This window comes from Felis catus, chromosome F1, assembly GCF_018350175.1.
Source record: "Felis catus isolate Fca126 chromosome F1, F.catus_Fca126_mat1.0, whole genome shotgun sequence".
NCBI lineage: Eukaryota > Metazoa > Chordata > Mammalia > Carnivora > Felidae > Felis > Felis catus.
In genome coordinates this window covers 63,722,664-63,737,600 of record NC_058384.1, presented here as the reverse complement: position 1 = coordinate 63,737,600, position 14,937 = coordinate 63,722,664, and the positions used below count along the sequence as shown (strand labels likewise).

Below are 14,937 nucleotides of genomic sequence, written 5' to 3'. Positions count from 1 at the left end.
TGAGCACTGGGCAGGGGTCCCGGCAGGGGCCCCGGGGCCTGCGGCATCACTCGTGTTCCGTGGTGGGGCCCTTTGCCGTGCTGTTTGGCGGAGAAACTCTGACCAGAGCCAGAGACACCATCTGCAATGACCTGTACATCTATGACACCCGTGAGGGCCGGCTGGTTGAGGGGGGGGAAGAGGGTGGGGAGAAGGTGGGAAGGCGAGGAGGAGCCCCATGGTGCCAAAACGGTACCCCCTCAATAAGCACCCTCTGCTCTTCCCCGACAGGCAGGTCTCCTCCTTCGTGGTTCCACTTCCCCTGCACAGACCAAGGGCTGAAGCGCGTGGGCCATCGCACCTGCCTTTGGAACGACCAGCTTTACCTGGTTGGGGGTTTCGGTGAGGATGGCAGGACGCCCTGTCCACAGGTTTGCATCCTGGACCTTTTTATCTAAAGAATATGCCAAGACACACCGCCAAGCCCCCGTTTTGTTGCAAACTCGCAGCGCGTTACCACCAGAGCGATCTGCCTCATTTCACCTGCTTATTAAATTTCAATCTGAGAGTCAACATTTGTCTCTGAATCTTTTTGGGGGGGAGGGGTGGGGGAGGCAGTGAATAAGGAGATACATCTTTATTTGCAAGGGAAAGGATAAAATATGGGGCCTCCTCTGAAACTGTGAACCATTAGCCTGATGGAGCCAAACCCCACAGATCATGGGCTTTCTTCCATGCCTCATGCAGATCCCGCCCCTAATATTGGGAGAAAGCTTGAGGCTGGAGCTGAGCATTCTGACCAAAACATTTAATTAACAAAAAAATATTACAATAGCAGAGAAAATAATAATAATAACAATAAAGAGAAATCAGAAGAAGTGGGAGTCAGGGTAGAAAAAAAAACCGCAAAGGCCTTGGTCCCTAGGAGACCAACACTCCGGCTGAGGTGGACTTGGCCCCAGCCCCTTCGGAGTTTTCCTTGGCTGCTGGCTTGTCATCTTCCCCCATGAGACGAATGTTGTGCTTTTCCCGGAACTCATTTAATTCTCTTCCCTTTGCCTGAAGCTGCTGTGTAAGTGTCTCAATGATCTTCTGTATCTAGAGGGCCAGCGATAGGATTACATGAGGATTTCAGGAACCACCTTCCCCTACCTGGGATGGACTATAGTTGGGGGACGGGAAGGAGAGAGGACACCTGTAACCTCACCTCTTACCAAGTATCAATAGTAGAGCCGAGAGCCTAAAAGTATGCCTTTCTCAAACACAACGGCGTATGAGCTTTAATGTACGTTAAGAACCGCTTGGGCTGTTTATGTTTAAAATGCCACTCCGTGGGGCGGCTGGCTGGCTCGGTCAGTAGAGCATGTGACTCTTGATCGTGGGATTGTGGGTTCGAGCCCTACGTTGGGCGCGGAGAGGACTTAAAAAAAAAAAAAAAAAAGGATGCCACCCCATAGGCCCCCTAGCCAGTTGTTCTGAATCAGTGGGTCCAGGCAGCTGCATTTTGGGTCAGGCCTCCAGGTGACCTGGATGCAGGTGTCCCCGGACCACACTGTGAGAGACCCTGCTCTCACTGCCGCCTCTCCCCCTTGGGAGAGCCAGGCTTGTGAGCCAGGTCACGCAGTGCCGGGGAAGAGGCCGCCAGCCAGCAGTCCCTCCCGTGTGAGGAGTCAGACTTTGCACACCATAAAAAGCACAGGCTGACAGGCTACGTGTGCCGTCTTCAACATGGGTGCCCACCCACTTCCTCCACCACGCTCCCCCAGTCCCGGCCTCCCTTCCCTCACCCCTGGGCGCCCAGAGCTTGTCCGCAGGGACTCCCGCTCACCTGCTCCTTGTTGCTCTCCAGGGCCGGCAACACCTCCTTGACCGTCCGCTCCACCAGCACGCCTCCAACCATGCGGTAGCACTTGCGGGCTTCGTCCACCTCCTTCAGGGTGTCTATCACCAGGCTGGGGTGGGAGGACAAGGCCGCTCGGAGAATCCAGCCCCGCTCCACGGCGGCCCGCCCTTACAGTGTGGCCTGCCCACCTCTCCTGTCTGCGCCTCCCCAACGCCCTCACCTGTGCTCATTCAACTCCATCTCTAGCTCGGCTGCCTTGGATGCCAGACCCCGCTGTTCCTGTCGAAGGCGGTTGAAGCCAGCAATAACCTTAGAAGGTGAGAAAGAGTTAAGTGAGAGAGGAGACAGCGGGCACGGCAGTAGGTCAAGACACAACACAGGATGGCGAGCTTTGGACACCTCCCTTAGAAAAGGAGTAGAACCCACGTCTGCCATTTCGACCTTCAGTCTGTCCGGAAGCCATTCACCCTGCACTGAGAGCCTGCACTGTGTGAGAGAGAGCTCTGCTAGTCCCTCTCGCAGCTTCCCGTGTGGTGAGGAATAGGCATGTGTAACTCAGGATGGGGTGGAGAGCTACTGGGGCACCTGCAGAGAGGCTTAGACTTGCAGGTAAAGAAGCCTGTTCGGAAAGACTCTGTAGTGAGTTAACTCCTGTTTGGACCTGCCCAGCCAGCGTTCTTCCCACAGGGGAGCCGCCCCTCCTTAGCTCAGGGGGTGCTTGTGGGGCTACCATTCACAGGACCCTTGGCCCTTGACCACAAGGGCAGTGACCTGTGGTTCTATACCAGAGTCTCTGTACAGGAACTGGTTTTGGGGGTAGAGAGAAAAGGTACGGAAGACAGGTGCAGCGAAGGCAACTACTTGTCCCGCAGAGATGATCCTCCATTCCTCCTCCTGAAATCCCCAAAGCTGCCCTAGTTCTTGAACTTGGCGGGACCCAGTTATTTAACCTTTCTTTTCATTGTGTTCAATTCTGTGAACTACCCGCTATCCTTCCAAAGCACTACTTCAAAAAAGAAAAAGTTGGTCAGAGTCCATGTCTGTAGCCTAGAAACCCTAACTAACATAGGCTTCCTGAGAGACACGGCCTCAACTGAAGCCTGAAGGATGAGAAACTGGGGGGAGGAAAGGGTGCAAAGGAGGCATAAGAAGTGACACACGTAAAGGCCCAGAGAAATGACTACTACCAGCTCCTTGTTCCCCAGAAACAGAGCAGGGAACCTAAAACAGCGTGAAAGCCAGACTGGGCACTAAAATCACCACCTCCGTCACTCTCAGTACAGGGCTCTGATGACTGTGTTTGGAAAGAAGTACCAGATAAAAGGCGGAAAACGTAATGAGGAAAGAAAATCGTGGGGGTGTGTGTGGGGGAAACATGGGGCCCAGAGACAAAAAGCCAGGTTCAAGTTGGTCTCTGCCATATATTGGCTCTATGGCCTCGGACATTTAATCCGATGGTTCTCAACCCTGGCGACACGTTAAAGTCCCCAGGAGAGCATTTTCAAAACATGAATGGTGGAACCTCAGAACAATTACACAATCACTGGGTGAGGCCCCTGGGATCTCAGCACTTCTAACACTCCCCCGTAATTCTAATGTGCATCCAGAAAGGAGAACCACCGGGTTTCCCCCTCTGGGCCTTAGTTCCCTCACCTGTGACACACACAGGGTCACCTACTTTATAGAACTGTTGCATGGTGCGGGCTAGTTAGGAAAGGGCTTCGTAGGCAGGAAAAGTGCATTAACTGCTGTCATGACCTTCTCCCCAAACCCAAGTGCCCCCCGGCCCTTCCTGATCAGCTGAGGGCCGTGGGCCCGCCCACGCTCTCGCTCTCAGCCAGATCCTGCCCAGTCTCATGCTACTGGTGACCGTCTCATCTTTACTAGGACCTTTTATCCCGTACCTCTCTCCACAAGGCTCATCTACAGCTGATAAGACCCTGCTGGCTGGCCTGTGCCACCCCTACATCTCTTTTCCTGCTCAAAAAACCAAGAAATAAGTCTGACTAGGACGCCGTTGCCCCAGTCGTATGCTGCCTCCTCCCGGCCACCAACCTTTGATCTCCGTGTACTTCTCGCCCTCATTGCAACAAACGCTTTGAAACCTAACTCCCCCACCTATACCAAACTATCCCATTTATGGTTAGCTTTTCCTTCACTATCGATGTTACAGATCAAAGTAATTTCATCTGTGGAAATTCCACAACGAAACCAGATTCTCGATGCTCTCCCAGCATCCAAATGACCCTCTCTTCTGGATGTATTTTGTTGAACACATCAGTGAAATCAGCTTAAGAGTCTACAACTTCTGAGGCCTAGACTTATTTCCCTTAGTAATCGGTAGGAATCTACTTTTCAGCCACCAATTTAACACAACTAAAGGCAAGAAGAGGTTTTGATTTCAACTCCAATTTTTCTGCAAACATTATTGCTAATTAACAACCCCTACTTCCTCTTGGCCCAGTTTATGAACTTTTAATCAGATGGCAAATTAAAATAAATCTACTTCGGTGTATGAGTTATCTACAGTTATTATGGAAAATTTCAGCCACTGGTGCCCTTAAAGGAAATGAAATCTCTTAGCAGCTAACCGTAACCTAACTGTAAATTAGATGCAAAATAAGCCCATAGTAACCTGCCAATGAAGACAGAAAGGCTGTGATGTATTCCCACGTTCTTCCTCTGAAAACACTTTTCTAACGGTCTTTTCCCTTATGGCCAGACTTATTTTCCTGCTCTTTCCCTTATTCCCATTCTCCTAAAGTTGCCTGGCGTGAGAAGGGATGGTTAGGTCAGTGTTGATTCCCTCAGCCCTACTAAAATCTTCATCTTACATGTGAACATCCCGACTGAAAAAGAATCCAATTAAACTAAAATACCAACTGTTTATCCTGTTCAAAAGTAACTTCAATCCTGGCAACTATACAGAGCTCTTTACATTCTTGGCACAAACAATTTTATACAGGACATGGTTTTCTACCCCTGCCCCCCCAGCTCTACTGACATAAAATTGACATATTACATTGTGTAAGTTTAAGGTATACATTATGATTTAGTGTATGTGTATCTTGTGAAATGATTGATAATAAAGTTAGTTAATACATCCCATGTGTTAACCCTCTCTGTGTTCACATACAAATGCGTATCAATTCCTTAAATTTTTTGGTAGAAAAGCTTCCCAATTTTAGTGCATTTCTAATTTTCAACTATGCAGGCCTGCCTTCTAATCTTTACTGTTGTCTTCTTTGAAATTTTAAATATGCAAATGCAACCTCTTTTTAAAAATTTTTTTAACGTTTATTTTTGAGAGAGAGACAGAGACTGAGCAGGGGAGGGGCAGAAAGAGACAGAGGGAGAGGGAGACACAGAAACTGAAGCAGGCTCCAGGCTCTGAGCTGTCAGCACAGAGCCTGACGCGGGGCTCCAACTCAAGAACCGTGGGATCATGACTTGAGCCGAAGTCGGACTAACTGACTGAGCCACCCAGGCACCCCTGCAACCTCTTTTTAAATACCTGTTTTTTCCACAGTCCTACAATATTGCACCTTCCACCCAAGGTTTGTAAGGAAAAGAACACTACTGTATGCCAGGCACTCTGCTCGACTCTATCTCATTTAATTCTAAAACAAACAAACAAAAACACAGTATAAGACCTGTACCTTCATTTTATAGGTCAGTAGACCAAAGATGTTGGAGAGAGAAAGAGGGAGGAGTGGAGGGAGGGAGAGGGAGGGGAGGGGAGGGGAGGGAGAGGGAGGGGAGGGGAGGGAGAGGGAGGGGAGGGGAGGAGATAGGCAGCAGGGGAGGAGGAGAGGGGAGGGAGGGGAGAGGGAGAGAGAGAGAGAATGTGTAAACACAGCAAGCTGCAGAACTGGTACCTCTACCCAGCTCTGTGGAACTCTAACGACCCTTTTCTAACTGATGTATTATTCCCGGCTTGTCATAGTCACCTCTCATAGAGGTCAAACTAGGGGGTGTCTGGCTGAGACAGTTGGAAGAGCATGTGAATCTTGACCCAGGGATTGTGAGTTCAAGCCCAACATTGGATGGAGAGATTACTTAAAAAATAAAATCTTAAAAAAAAAAAAAAGAAGTCAAACTAGTTTTGTATGATTTATTTGCCTGTTTTATTTTTTTCTTTCTTTTTCCTTTTGTTTAATCACGACCGTATAGTTTTGGTAACTTTACAAAAAATCTGCAATCAATACCTTTATCCCCAAAATGTCCTTTGGTCTTTTTTTTTTTTTTTTTTTTGTCCTTTGGTCTTCTTACCTACATGATATTTACTCTTATTGGTTCACTGAAGAATAGAATAACAGGTCAAGAATTACGACTGGGTGCGTCTGGAAAAGCATTTTATAGGGTATCACTCACTAAATATCTTCTTTTCAGTTCAGTGCCCTCTTTTCCTGACAAACATACTCAGCTGTCAAAGAAAACTTCTTTGACCTTACTACTCCAACAAATAATGGTTCTAAGCCCTTCTCTTCATCTTTTTTTTTTTTTTTTTAAAGTAGGCTTGCCGCCCAGCATGGAGCCTGTTGCGGGCCCCAAATCACAACCCAGAGATCAAGACCTGAGCTGAGATCCAGAGTAGGGCACTCAACTGACTGAGCCATGCAGTCGCCCCTTCATCATGTTTTTTGGGACTAGTCTATACTCACTGCCTCGACTTCCTCGCCTCCCATTCATTCCCAGCCCACTTTAAATTGCTTTCTATCTATACTAGTTATTAAACTATTACTATTTATTAAACTAACTTCTCAAAGATCATGAATGGCCTCCCGCCTAACCCAACAATTTTTTCTCAATGTTCACTCTGCTGCTTTGAAACTCTCTTAAGTAGCACACGGTAAGGTGGAACTAGCCCAAACTTCTGAGTCTATTGTGGACGGGTTCATATCCTAGTGTTTTGCTGTTTACTTGCTGTATGACCAAGCTACTTAACTTCTCTTGGTTTCCTCATTTATAAAATGGAGTTAATACACCATAAAGCAGGGTTTCTAAACATCAGCACTACTGAAGTTTTGGGCAGGAAAATACTTTCTTATGGGGGGCTGTCCTGTGCATTGTAAGATATTTAGCAACCTCCCTGATTCCACCTACTAAAAGCCAGCAGCAACTCCTACTTGTGGCAACCAAAAATGTCTCCAGGCAATGCCAAATTTCTTGGGGGGGGGGGGGGGGAGTCCCAGCAAGCGGAGAACCATTGTCTCAGGGTAGCAAGCAGGACTGAACTGAGAGGCCCAGTGTAATGTACATTGTCTTCTCACTTTTAGCTTCCAGGACCCTTCAGTTCCTTGGTTCTCCAACCTGTCTTAACACTCCGTTCCCCTTCCTGAAGTTCTTCCTCTCATCCCAACAGTGGAGAAGGATCTAAGATTCTTTTCACAGCACTTCTCCCTTTATTACCTATACTATTTCAACTGGTATTCTTAGCTACCTCTGTGGTTCCAACAACTGCCTTCATTTGACTGCCTGCAAATCCAGGCCTCAGAAATTCTAGACCCAAATTTCAAGTTAGAGGAAGGCATTCGGAAGTCAGTCAGAAATGGCTTCAAAATCTGTGAGCGAGTTACCCCTTTTCTGAATCTTAGTTTCTTCCCCAAGAACATACAGGTAATATCAGTCTCCTAGCATGTTTGTGAAGATCAATTAGTTACATCAAGAACTTAGGACAGGGGTGCCTGGGTGGCTCAGTCGGTTGAGCGTCCGACTTCGGCTCAGGTCATGATCTCGCGATCTGTGAGTTCGAGCCCCGTGTCGGGCTCTGTGCTGACAGCTCAGAGCCTGGAGCCTGTTTCAGATTCTATGCCTCCCTCTTCCTCTGACCCTCCCCTGTTCATGCTCTCTCTCTCTCTCTGTCTCAAAAATAAATAAATGTTAAAAAAAAAAAAAAATTAAAAAAAAAAAAGAACTTAGGACAATATCCAGCAGAAAACAGATTGTCACTAAATGGTAACAATTAGCACGGAACATTTCCACTTAAATGTCCTACGGGTACCTTCAACTCGGGTCATTCAAAGCTGAACTGATCCTCTTTTACCCCGTTTTAAACTGTTCCCTTTTCTTGTCTCCCCTAGTTCTGCTAATGACACCACCCTGGCCCTCCAGGTAGGAAACCCTGGTTTCATCTTTGAACACACCTTTATCGCAACGACTGCCAAGTTTATTGCATCAACCTCAGCAATTTTTCTTTGGCTCACTGACATCACCCTACTTCGAGCCTTCATTATCTCTTGTCTAAACTACTCCTGTCGTCTTCTAAATGATCTCCCTAGTTTTGGACTCTCCAAATTCATCCTATACGCTGCTGGTAACTTAATTTTCCTAACACTCGGATGACACAGCAAACTGTTTGTGACATATTAGGCTTACAATGCAGATTGCAAAATGGTATATACTGTACAATGCTATTGTACTGGACGAATATTATAAAGTATGCAAATATGTAAAGAACACACATCCTCCCTTTCCATCTACACATGCAGATACAAAAACATAAAAGAGCGGGAGAAACCTCTTTTGGAGCATATCAAAGGATATACTCCAAAATGGTAATAATAGTTATCTCTTGGAAAGTAGGCTCATGGGTAAATTCACTTATTTTGTACCTTTTCCTGTGTTTCCCACATTTTTCATAATAAACATGCCTTATTTTAGGTAGCAGAAAAAAAAACAAACAATAGTATACCATATATCCTTCTGTGACTCGGGCACTGCTTACATTAAAGAGTTCCAAATTCTTGGGGCGCCTGGGTGGCTCAGTCAGTGGAGCATCTAGCTCTTGATTTCAGTTCAGGGCATGATCTCACAGTTCACGAGTTCAAGCCCCCGCATAGGGCTCTGAGCTGACAGTGCAGAGCCTGCTTGGGATTCTTCTCCTTCACTCTCTGCCCCTCCGCTGCTCGCTCGCACATGCTCTCTCTCTTTCTGTCACACACACACACTCTCTCTCTCTCAAAATAAACTTAAAAAAAAAAAAGGTTCCAAATTCTTTGCCAGGCAAAGACTCAGCTTGCTTGAAGCACCACAACTTTCTTATACCTTGTGATTTAGCTAAACTAACCACTCACTGTCAGCCTGTGCTTTCCCTAGGTCTCCTCTTCTCATCCTATTCCCTATATTCTATTTCCATTACCACCTGTTCAAATCTATCCAATCCTTCAGGCCCAGCTCAAATAGCTTTACTACGGTCGTGGTGTAAATGGAAAAATAGGTCTGTCTGATTCTCAACCCGCTCACTCAGTTAAAAGCCCCACCCTTCCAGTTACTGATTTTGGGTGAGTTAACCAAAGTCTCTGAAACTCAAATGTCCTTACCTACAATGTAGGTAGGTAAGGTACAGGAAGACAACATAACCTACCCAAATGGCATAATAAATTAACAGAAGATAAAACAAATGCCTAGTACAATGTTACTTCCTTCTATCTTGTTTATAAGGGACCTATGTAGCTCACGTTTGCAGCAGTGATAAATCTCACACACACACACACACACACACACACACACACACACACACACCCTTTAAAGCAAGCTCCAGGCCCAACGTGGGGCTTGAACACATGACCCTAAGATCAAGAGTCACATGCTCCACCTACTGGGCCAGCCAGGCGCCCTGATAAATCTTATATTTTTTACCCAGTGTTCTCTCTAGAACACAAAGACCACAGAATGTTAAGCAAGAACAGCCTCCGAACTCAATTATCACAACCGCTCAGCCCTCTTTGAGGGGTTCTTTTCTTCCTCCACGACCCCTTAAATATTGGCTCCACCCTCGTTCTACTTCTTTTCTCACTTTCTGTACAAACCCTAGAGGATTTCACCCACAACCACGGCTTTGTCTACCGTCCATAAGCTTGTAATTCTCTAATCCGTATCTCTGATTCAGGTTTCCGGAACTCAAGATTTATAAATCAAACCAACTACTAGATGTCTCTACTTGACCGTCCCACAAGAAACCCAAACTCAACCCCCTAAAATAAACGTATTTTCCCTCCCAGACACTTCCGATCTTCCTACATTCCCTACGGCACCAGCATCCGTCAAAGACAGAGATCTGAGAAATATCCCAGATCTCTCTCTATCCCTTTTTCCCCACATTCGAGTCTTGCACCCCATGCTATACTTTGTCTACCTGCACCCTAAACATGCCAGGCAGTTTTATACCTCGGTGCTTTTAAGTGCCTTATTCCCTCTACCTAGGAAATTCCCCACTTCCTTCTTTGCCTGACTAACTCCTCTCATCCTTTAGAATTCACTGGAAGGAATATCTCTTCCAGAAGGGGAAAGAAGAAAAACAAAACAAAACAAACCTAGCATTTATTAAGCACATACTATATTCCAATCACTGTGCAAAAACACTCTGAATACCTTTTTTGACTAATCAAAAAAGTGATGAGGTACGCACCATTATACGTAATTTTTATTTTAGAGCGTGTGCACATGCGGGACAGAGGGAGAGAATGTTAAGCAGGCTCCACGCCTGGCACAGAGCTCGACTTGGGGCTCGATCCCACGACCCTAGGATCATGACCTGAGCCAAAATCAAGAGTCGGATGCCCAAGAGACCAAGCCACCCAGGCGCCCCTGCACCATTATATTTTTACAGGAGAGCAAGGTAAAAGAAGTCACCTATACAAAATAAATAGCAGAAATGTGATTCAAACACAGATCTGTCAAACCCAAGTGCACTTCTTACGCTCTTAGCCACCCCACTATACCACAGCTTCCCTTTCCCACCCGTTCCTCGAATCTCATGACCTCTTGCTAGGGGATCCCTCCTTTAGCTATCATAAAGAGGGGCCCGTGTGGAATACTGTACATTGAGTCTGTGAGCTAACTTGAGAACAAGATCTAGGTTTCCCTATACACAGCAGAGGGTCTGGCACAAGGCAGACCCTCAGAAAGTATTAGGTTTCTTTTCCCTTCCTTTCCATCTCTCTCCCCCCTCCCCGGCAGAAACTCTCTCTACCCCCCCCCCCCAAAAAACCCCACAGCACTTTATACCTGTTAGAACACTCACCTTCTGCCTCATATTAGCATTTTGTATGTGTTATTTCACTACGGGCTCTTTGCATGGGGCAATTTGAAAAACCCTTATGCAGATACCTTTGCCTGTAGCAACTGTTCCACAAATAAATGATAAATGAACCTGTAATTAGAAGAGCTCTTGTTTATGTTTCCCTTTCTATCACGGAGATTTCTTCCCACTCCCATTAAAACACTAGCCTCACTATTAGCAAATGGCTCCCATGCCACAAAAGGCTTTCTGAGTTATTTATCAAACATCTCGCGAAGCCAGAGACTGGGGGAAATGCAAACTCGGGGTAGGAAAGGGTTTCTGGTCGCTAAAGAAATTCAGTCTTACCATGAGTCCCGAATCAAAACAGTATGGAACACTAGACTGTTCGAGTATGTGAGTCACGTGGCTCTGCAGGGTGAGGGCGACTGTCAACGTGGTTTCAGGGTCACGTAACGGACCACATACAACCAGCCCGTTGACTAATCCCCTGGGATTCGTTACGAGCTGCCTTGCCCAGCCTATCCTGTTTGAGGGTGCGGAGAAGTGGGGAAAGTGACGACCTATCTCCCCTCACAACTGTGCATCCTCCCACACCCCGCATCTCGGGGCTCTCGCCTCCTGCTGGCTCACCCAACACCCCCAAGGGAGGCGTGGCCTTCACCTACCAACCCTTTGGCTCTCTCCCTGGGGGCTCGGCCAGCTTCTCCAAGGACCCTCCCCTCTCTGGGCGGCCTCGCAAAGGTGGGACTGGAGTGAGGCCTACACCGGCCACAGGCTCCCCCCCTCTCTCCGCATCGACTTCGGACCCGGCCTGGCTGCCCTCCTTCGCGTTCTCCGCTCCTCACCTGCTCTGCCGACACCGCCCCTTTCCCCGCGCCGCTGCCGCTGCTCTTGCCGGCGCGACCGCTGCTCTCCGCCATCTTCGCCGCCTGCTGGGCTTCCGGCCTGCGCGGCCCCGCCCCGCCGTGCGTCACATCCGGTCTGGGAGTTACCGCCCACTCGCCCCGGTGCCTCTGCCTCCAGGCCGCTCTTCGGTTCGGATCCTGCGGATGGTTTTGGCTGTGTCTTCATGTAGGACCTACCGTCTGCCCCGCAGGCCGCGGTGAATTCCGCCTGCGGTGCTTTAACTTGTGCAACAGAGACACTGCCCCTGGGAGAGGGGCAGAACCCTTTCGGACGGGTTAACCGGAGAGTGGGGGCGCGGGTTGGGATCTGGGTGCCAGTGCCCTCTGCCCAGCACGGGGCGGTGGGAAAGGAGGGAAGGTGAATTTCCCCGCAGAGATTCCGGGGTAAGGGCGGGGGGAGGGGATATGTTTTGAGCAGCAAAGCTGTGCAGGTGTGCAGTCAGGAAGAGAGGCTGGGAAAAACAAGTAAGTTTCATGGAGATGACTTTTGAAGCGCGGTTAGGTTTGGCTGAGGAAAATGGCTTCAGTTTAATATGAGATCACTGGAAGTCGAGGTATTCAGGTGCCCAGTAAAGCCCTTTCCTCCGTCTTCCCACTTTATGATCTCTTCCTGTAGCCCATAATTACTTACAGTAAAGAGTGTTTTGAAGACTTAGAGGGTGTTACTGGCAGGGCCCTGATTCGGCCCCACAGTGTGAAAAGTCAGAGAAGCCTAGAAATGTACTCCTTGAGGGCGGAGCCGGTGTCCTGATTTCTCACCATTTTCAGGCTGGGCTTCATCATCAGGCCTCCTCACCAGCTCCTGTCCCTTCTTTTGTGTCCTGGACTCCGGATCCCTCGACCGTCAGTACTTTGTGCACAGCCCAGGTAACACGTTTTGTTCTGTCCTCAGTGCCTCAGTAGATGCTCAGTAAATGTTTGTTAAATGACCAGATGGTGGGAAACACTGGGGTACCAACCATCCACAGAACATTTCATCAGTGGGTGGTTGTGCCCCGTTAAGAGCACAAATCAAAGGGCAGTCCAGCCCTCCCGCCTCCCCATTTGAGACCCTTATCATTAAACTGGGGTTTTCCCGTGCTGGGAAATCTGAGTCCTGCCTTGTGCCATTCACAGGCCCAGAGCCATGGCCATCTTCTCTTCTTCCTGGGAACTACCGCTGGTGGCTGTGTGCCAGGTAACCTCAACCCCAGACAAGCAGCAGAACTTTAAAACATGCGCAGAGCTTGTTCGAGAGGCTGCCAGACTGGGTGCTTGCCTGGCTTTCCTGCCGGAGGCATTTGACTTCGTTGCGAGGGACCCTGCAGAGACGCTCCGCCTGTCTGAGCCACTGGGTGGGAACCTTTTAGGAGAATATACCCAGCTTGCCAGGTATCAGGGCAAGGGGGAGGAAAAGGTAGTTTCTTTGTTGGGCACTTGTCCCTGAGTTGCCAGGTGGGAGGGTAGAACCTTGAGAAGAGTCGTCCGTGTCGCCTCCTCCCCCTGCCCCCCTCCTCCCCCAGGGAATGTGGACTCTGGCTGTCCTTGGGTGGTTTCCACGAGCGAGGCCAGGACTGGGAACAGACTCAGAAAATCTACAATTGTCATGTGCTTCTGGACAACAAGGGTGAGACTTCAGAACTCTCCAGCCTCCCTCTTCCCAGGCTTTGCTACCTAAAGATCTCCAGAACTGTTACGCAACTCTTTGCTTGGTCAAGGGGCATCTGTACTTCGCATCCTAGCTTATAAGCTAGCTCCCTGGGAGGAGAGGAACGAAGTTGGGTGCTTCTAGGGCACCAGCACTGAGCACTCCTTCTCCATCTTGCTCCAGGGTCAGTAGTGGCCACTTACAGGAAGACCCATCTGTGTGACGTGGAGATTCCAGGGCAGGGGCCTATGCGTGAGAGCAACTCTACCATTCCGGGGCCCAGTCTTGAGTCTCCTGTCAGCACACCAGCAGGCAAGGTGGGAGTTGTGAGAGGAGGAGATGCGGGATCAGGAACACGAGGGAGGAGAGTAGGAACACTGAGGTGGTAACAGAGGCTGGAAAGCCCTAAGGAGCGGGGTAGGGAGGTAACGACTAGATGCTGTGACGAACAGAATAGGGGTGTCAGGCTCTTTTTCATTGCAGATTGGTCTAGCGATCTGCTACGATATGCGCTTTCCTGAACTCTCTCTGGCATTGGCTCAGGCCGGAGCAGAAATACTTACCTACCCTTCAGCTTTCGGATCTGTTACGGGCCCAGCCCACTGGGAGGTAAGAGACCCTCCCTTCAAAACCCAAGGGCCTCCTCTAAACTTCCTTCTCCACCCTTGGCCCTACCAGCCGAAGAAAAGATTTTCCTCCCCTTCCCACCCAGGGGGAAGCATTCATTCCCTAGATTGCTGCCCTTCACGTTAGAGAACAGGTAACAGTAAAGCATTCCTAGGCAGTTATCAGAATGGTCACAAGGAGTAGACTGGCCTGTAACATCCGTCACCTATCAATTCCCCACTGGACGTTCCATGTACGTAAGTGAACTCACGTCTCCTCATCCCCAGGTGTTGCTGCGGGCCCGCGCCATTGAAACCCAGTGCTACGTCGTGGCAGCAGCACAGTGTGGACGCCACCACGAGAAGAGAGCAAGTTATGGCCACAGCATGGTGGTGGATCCCTGGGGGACAGTGGTGGCCCGCTGCTCTGAAGGACCAGGCCTCTGCCTTGCCCGAATCGACCTCCGTTATCTGCGACAGCTGCGCCAACAGCTGCCTGTGTTCCAGCACCGCAGGCCTGACCTCTACGGCAGTCTGGGCCACCCACGGTCTTAAGACTGACTTCTGTGAGCTGACACTCCCATCGTGAGCTGGCGCTGCCGTGACTTGGTGGCGGGACCCAGGCGCGGCTCCCCTCACTTGGAGAAGCTCGACTGCCTTGGCGGAACACAGGCTCAGCTTCTCAAGAAAGAAGAAACTTTCGCCTGAGCTCCCATTTCAGTTTCAGAAAGGTGGAATTTTCTACAGTCACTGTTTATTTCATGAAAACTGAAGTTATGCGGAGGGCTGAGCAGCACTGGCATTGAAAAAAATAGAATCATCAGAAAGTCTGTGTCTGGACATCTCCTTTGGGAGCTGAAAAGGGGAGGTGGGGTCGTACCAGCCGGACGAGGCTCCGGTTCTAGGCCTTCTGGCTCCTTCGACAAGCCTCCCTGCCCCGATCAAAGTGCGAC

At 49.1% G+C, this 14,937-nt stretch overlaps 3 protein-coding genes across 9 annotated transcripts in view; 2 read left to right on the top strand and 1 right to left on the bottom strand.

The window, feature by feature from the left end:
* The window catches only part of KLHDC9 (kelch domain containing 9), a 2,315-nt gene extending 1,763 nt beyond the window's left edge, over window positions 1-552 (top strand). The window contains exons 3-4 of one of the 2 annotated variants that reach the window (XM_023247879.2): window positions 1-150; window positions 275-552. The exon at window positions 1-150 is cut by the window's left edge and continues 49 nt beyond it. In XM_023247879.2, the coding sequence (XP_023103647.1) occupies window positions 1-150; window positions 275-321 (197 nt within the window). In that variant the 3' untranslated portion in view covers window positions 322-552. Of the gene's footprint in view, window positions 151-270 lie in introns of both variants that reach the window. The other variant, XM_003999644.6, reaches the window with a different exon arrangement.
* A 214-nt stretch (window positions 553-766) lies between these two features.
* PFDN2 (prefoldin subunit 2) lies at window positions 767-11,821 on the bottom strand. The gene is made up of 4 exons (XM_003999578.3): window positions 11,693-11,821; window positions 2,043-2,131; window positions 1,808-1,931; window positions 767-1,077 (listed from the first exon to the last, which is right to left on the bottom strand). The coding sequence occupies exons 1-4, from the start codon at window positions 11,765-11,767 to the stop codon at window positions 901-903; spliced, it is 465 nt and encodes a 154-aa protein (XP_003999627.1). The 5' UTR covers window positions 11,768-11,821; the 3' UTR covers window positions 767-900.
* Window positions 11,788-14,814, top strand: NIT1 (nitrilase 1). 6 transcript variants are annotated; one of them, XM_003999574.5, is made up of 7 exons: window positions 11,788-11,918; window positions 12,521-12,619; window positions 12,869-13,123; window positions 13,255-13,358; window positions 13,563-13,696; window positions 13,863-13,988; window positions 14,273-14,814. In XM_003999574.5, coding segments are annotated over exons 1-7 (987 nt in total). In that variant the 5' UTR covers window positions 11,788-11,916; the 3' UTR covers window positions 14,540-14,814. The 6 variants fall into 6 exon arrangements, with proteins under 6 accessions (XP_003999623.1, XP_006943086.1, XP_019677859.1 ...); XM_006943024.4 differs by having other exon boundaries at window positions 11,823-11,949; XM_023247880.2 differs by having other exon boundaries at window positions 11,846-11,965.
* Window positions 14,815-14,937: the final 123 nt, after the last annotated feature.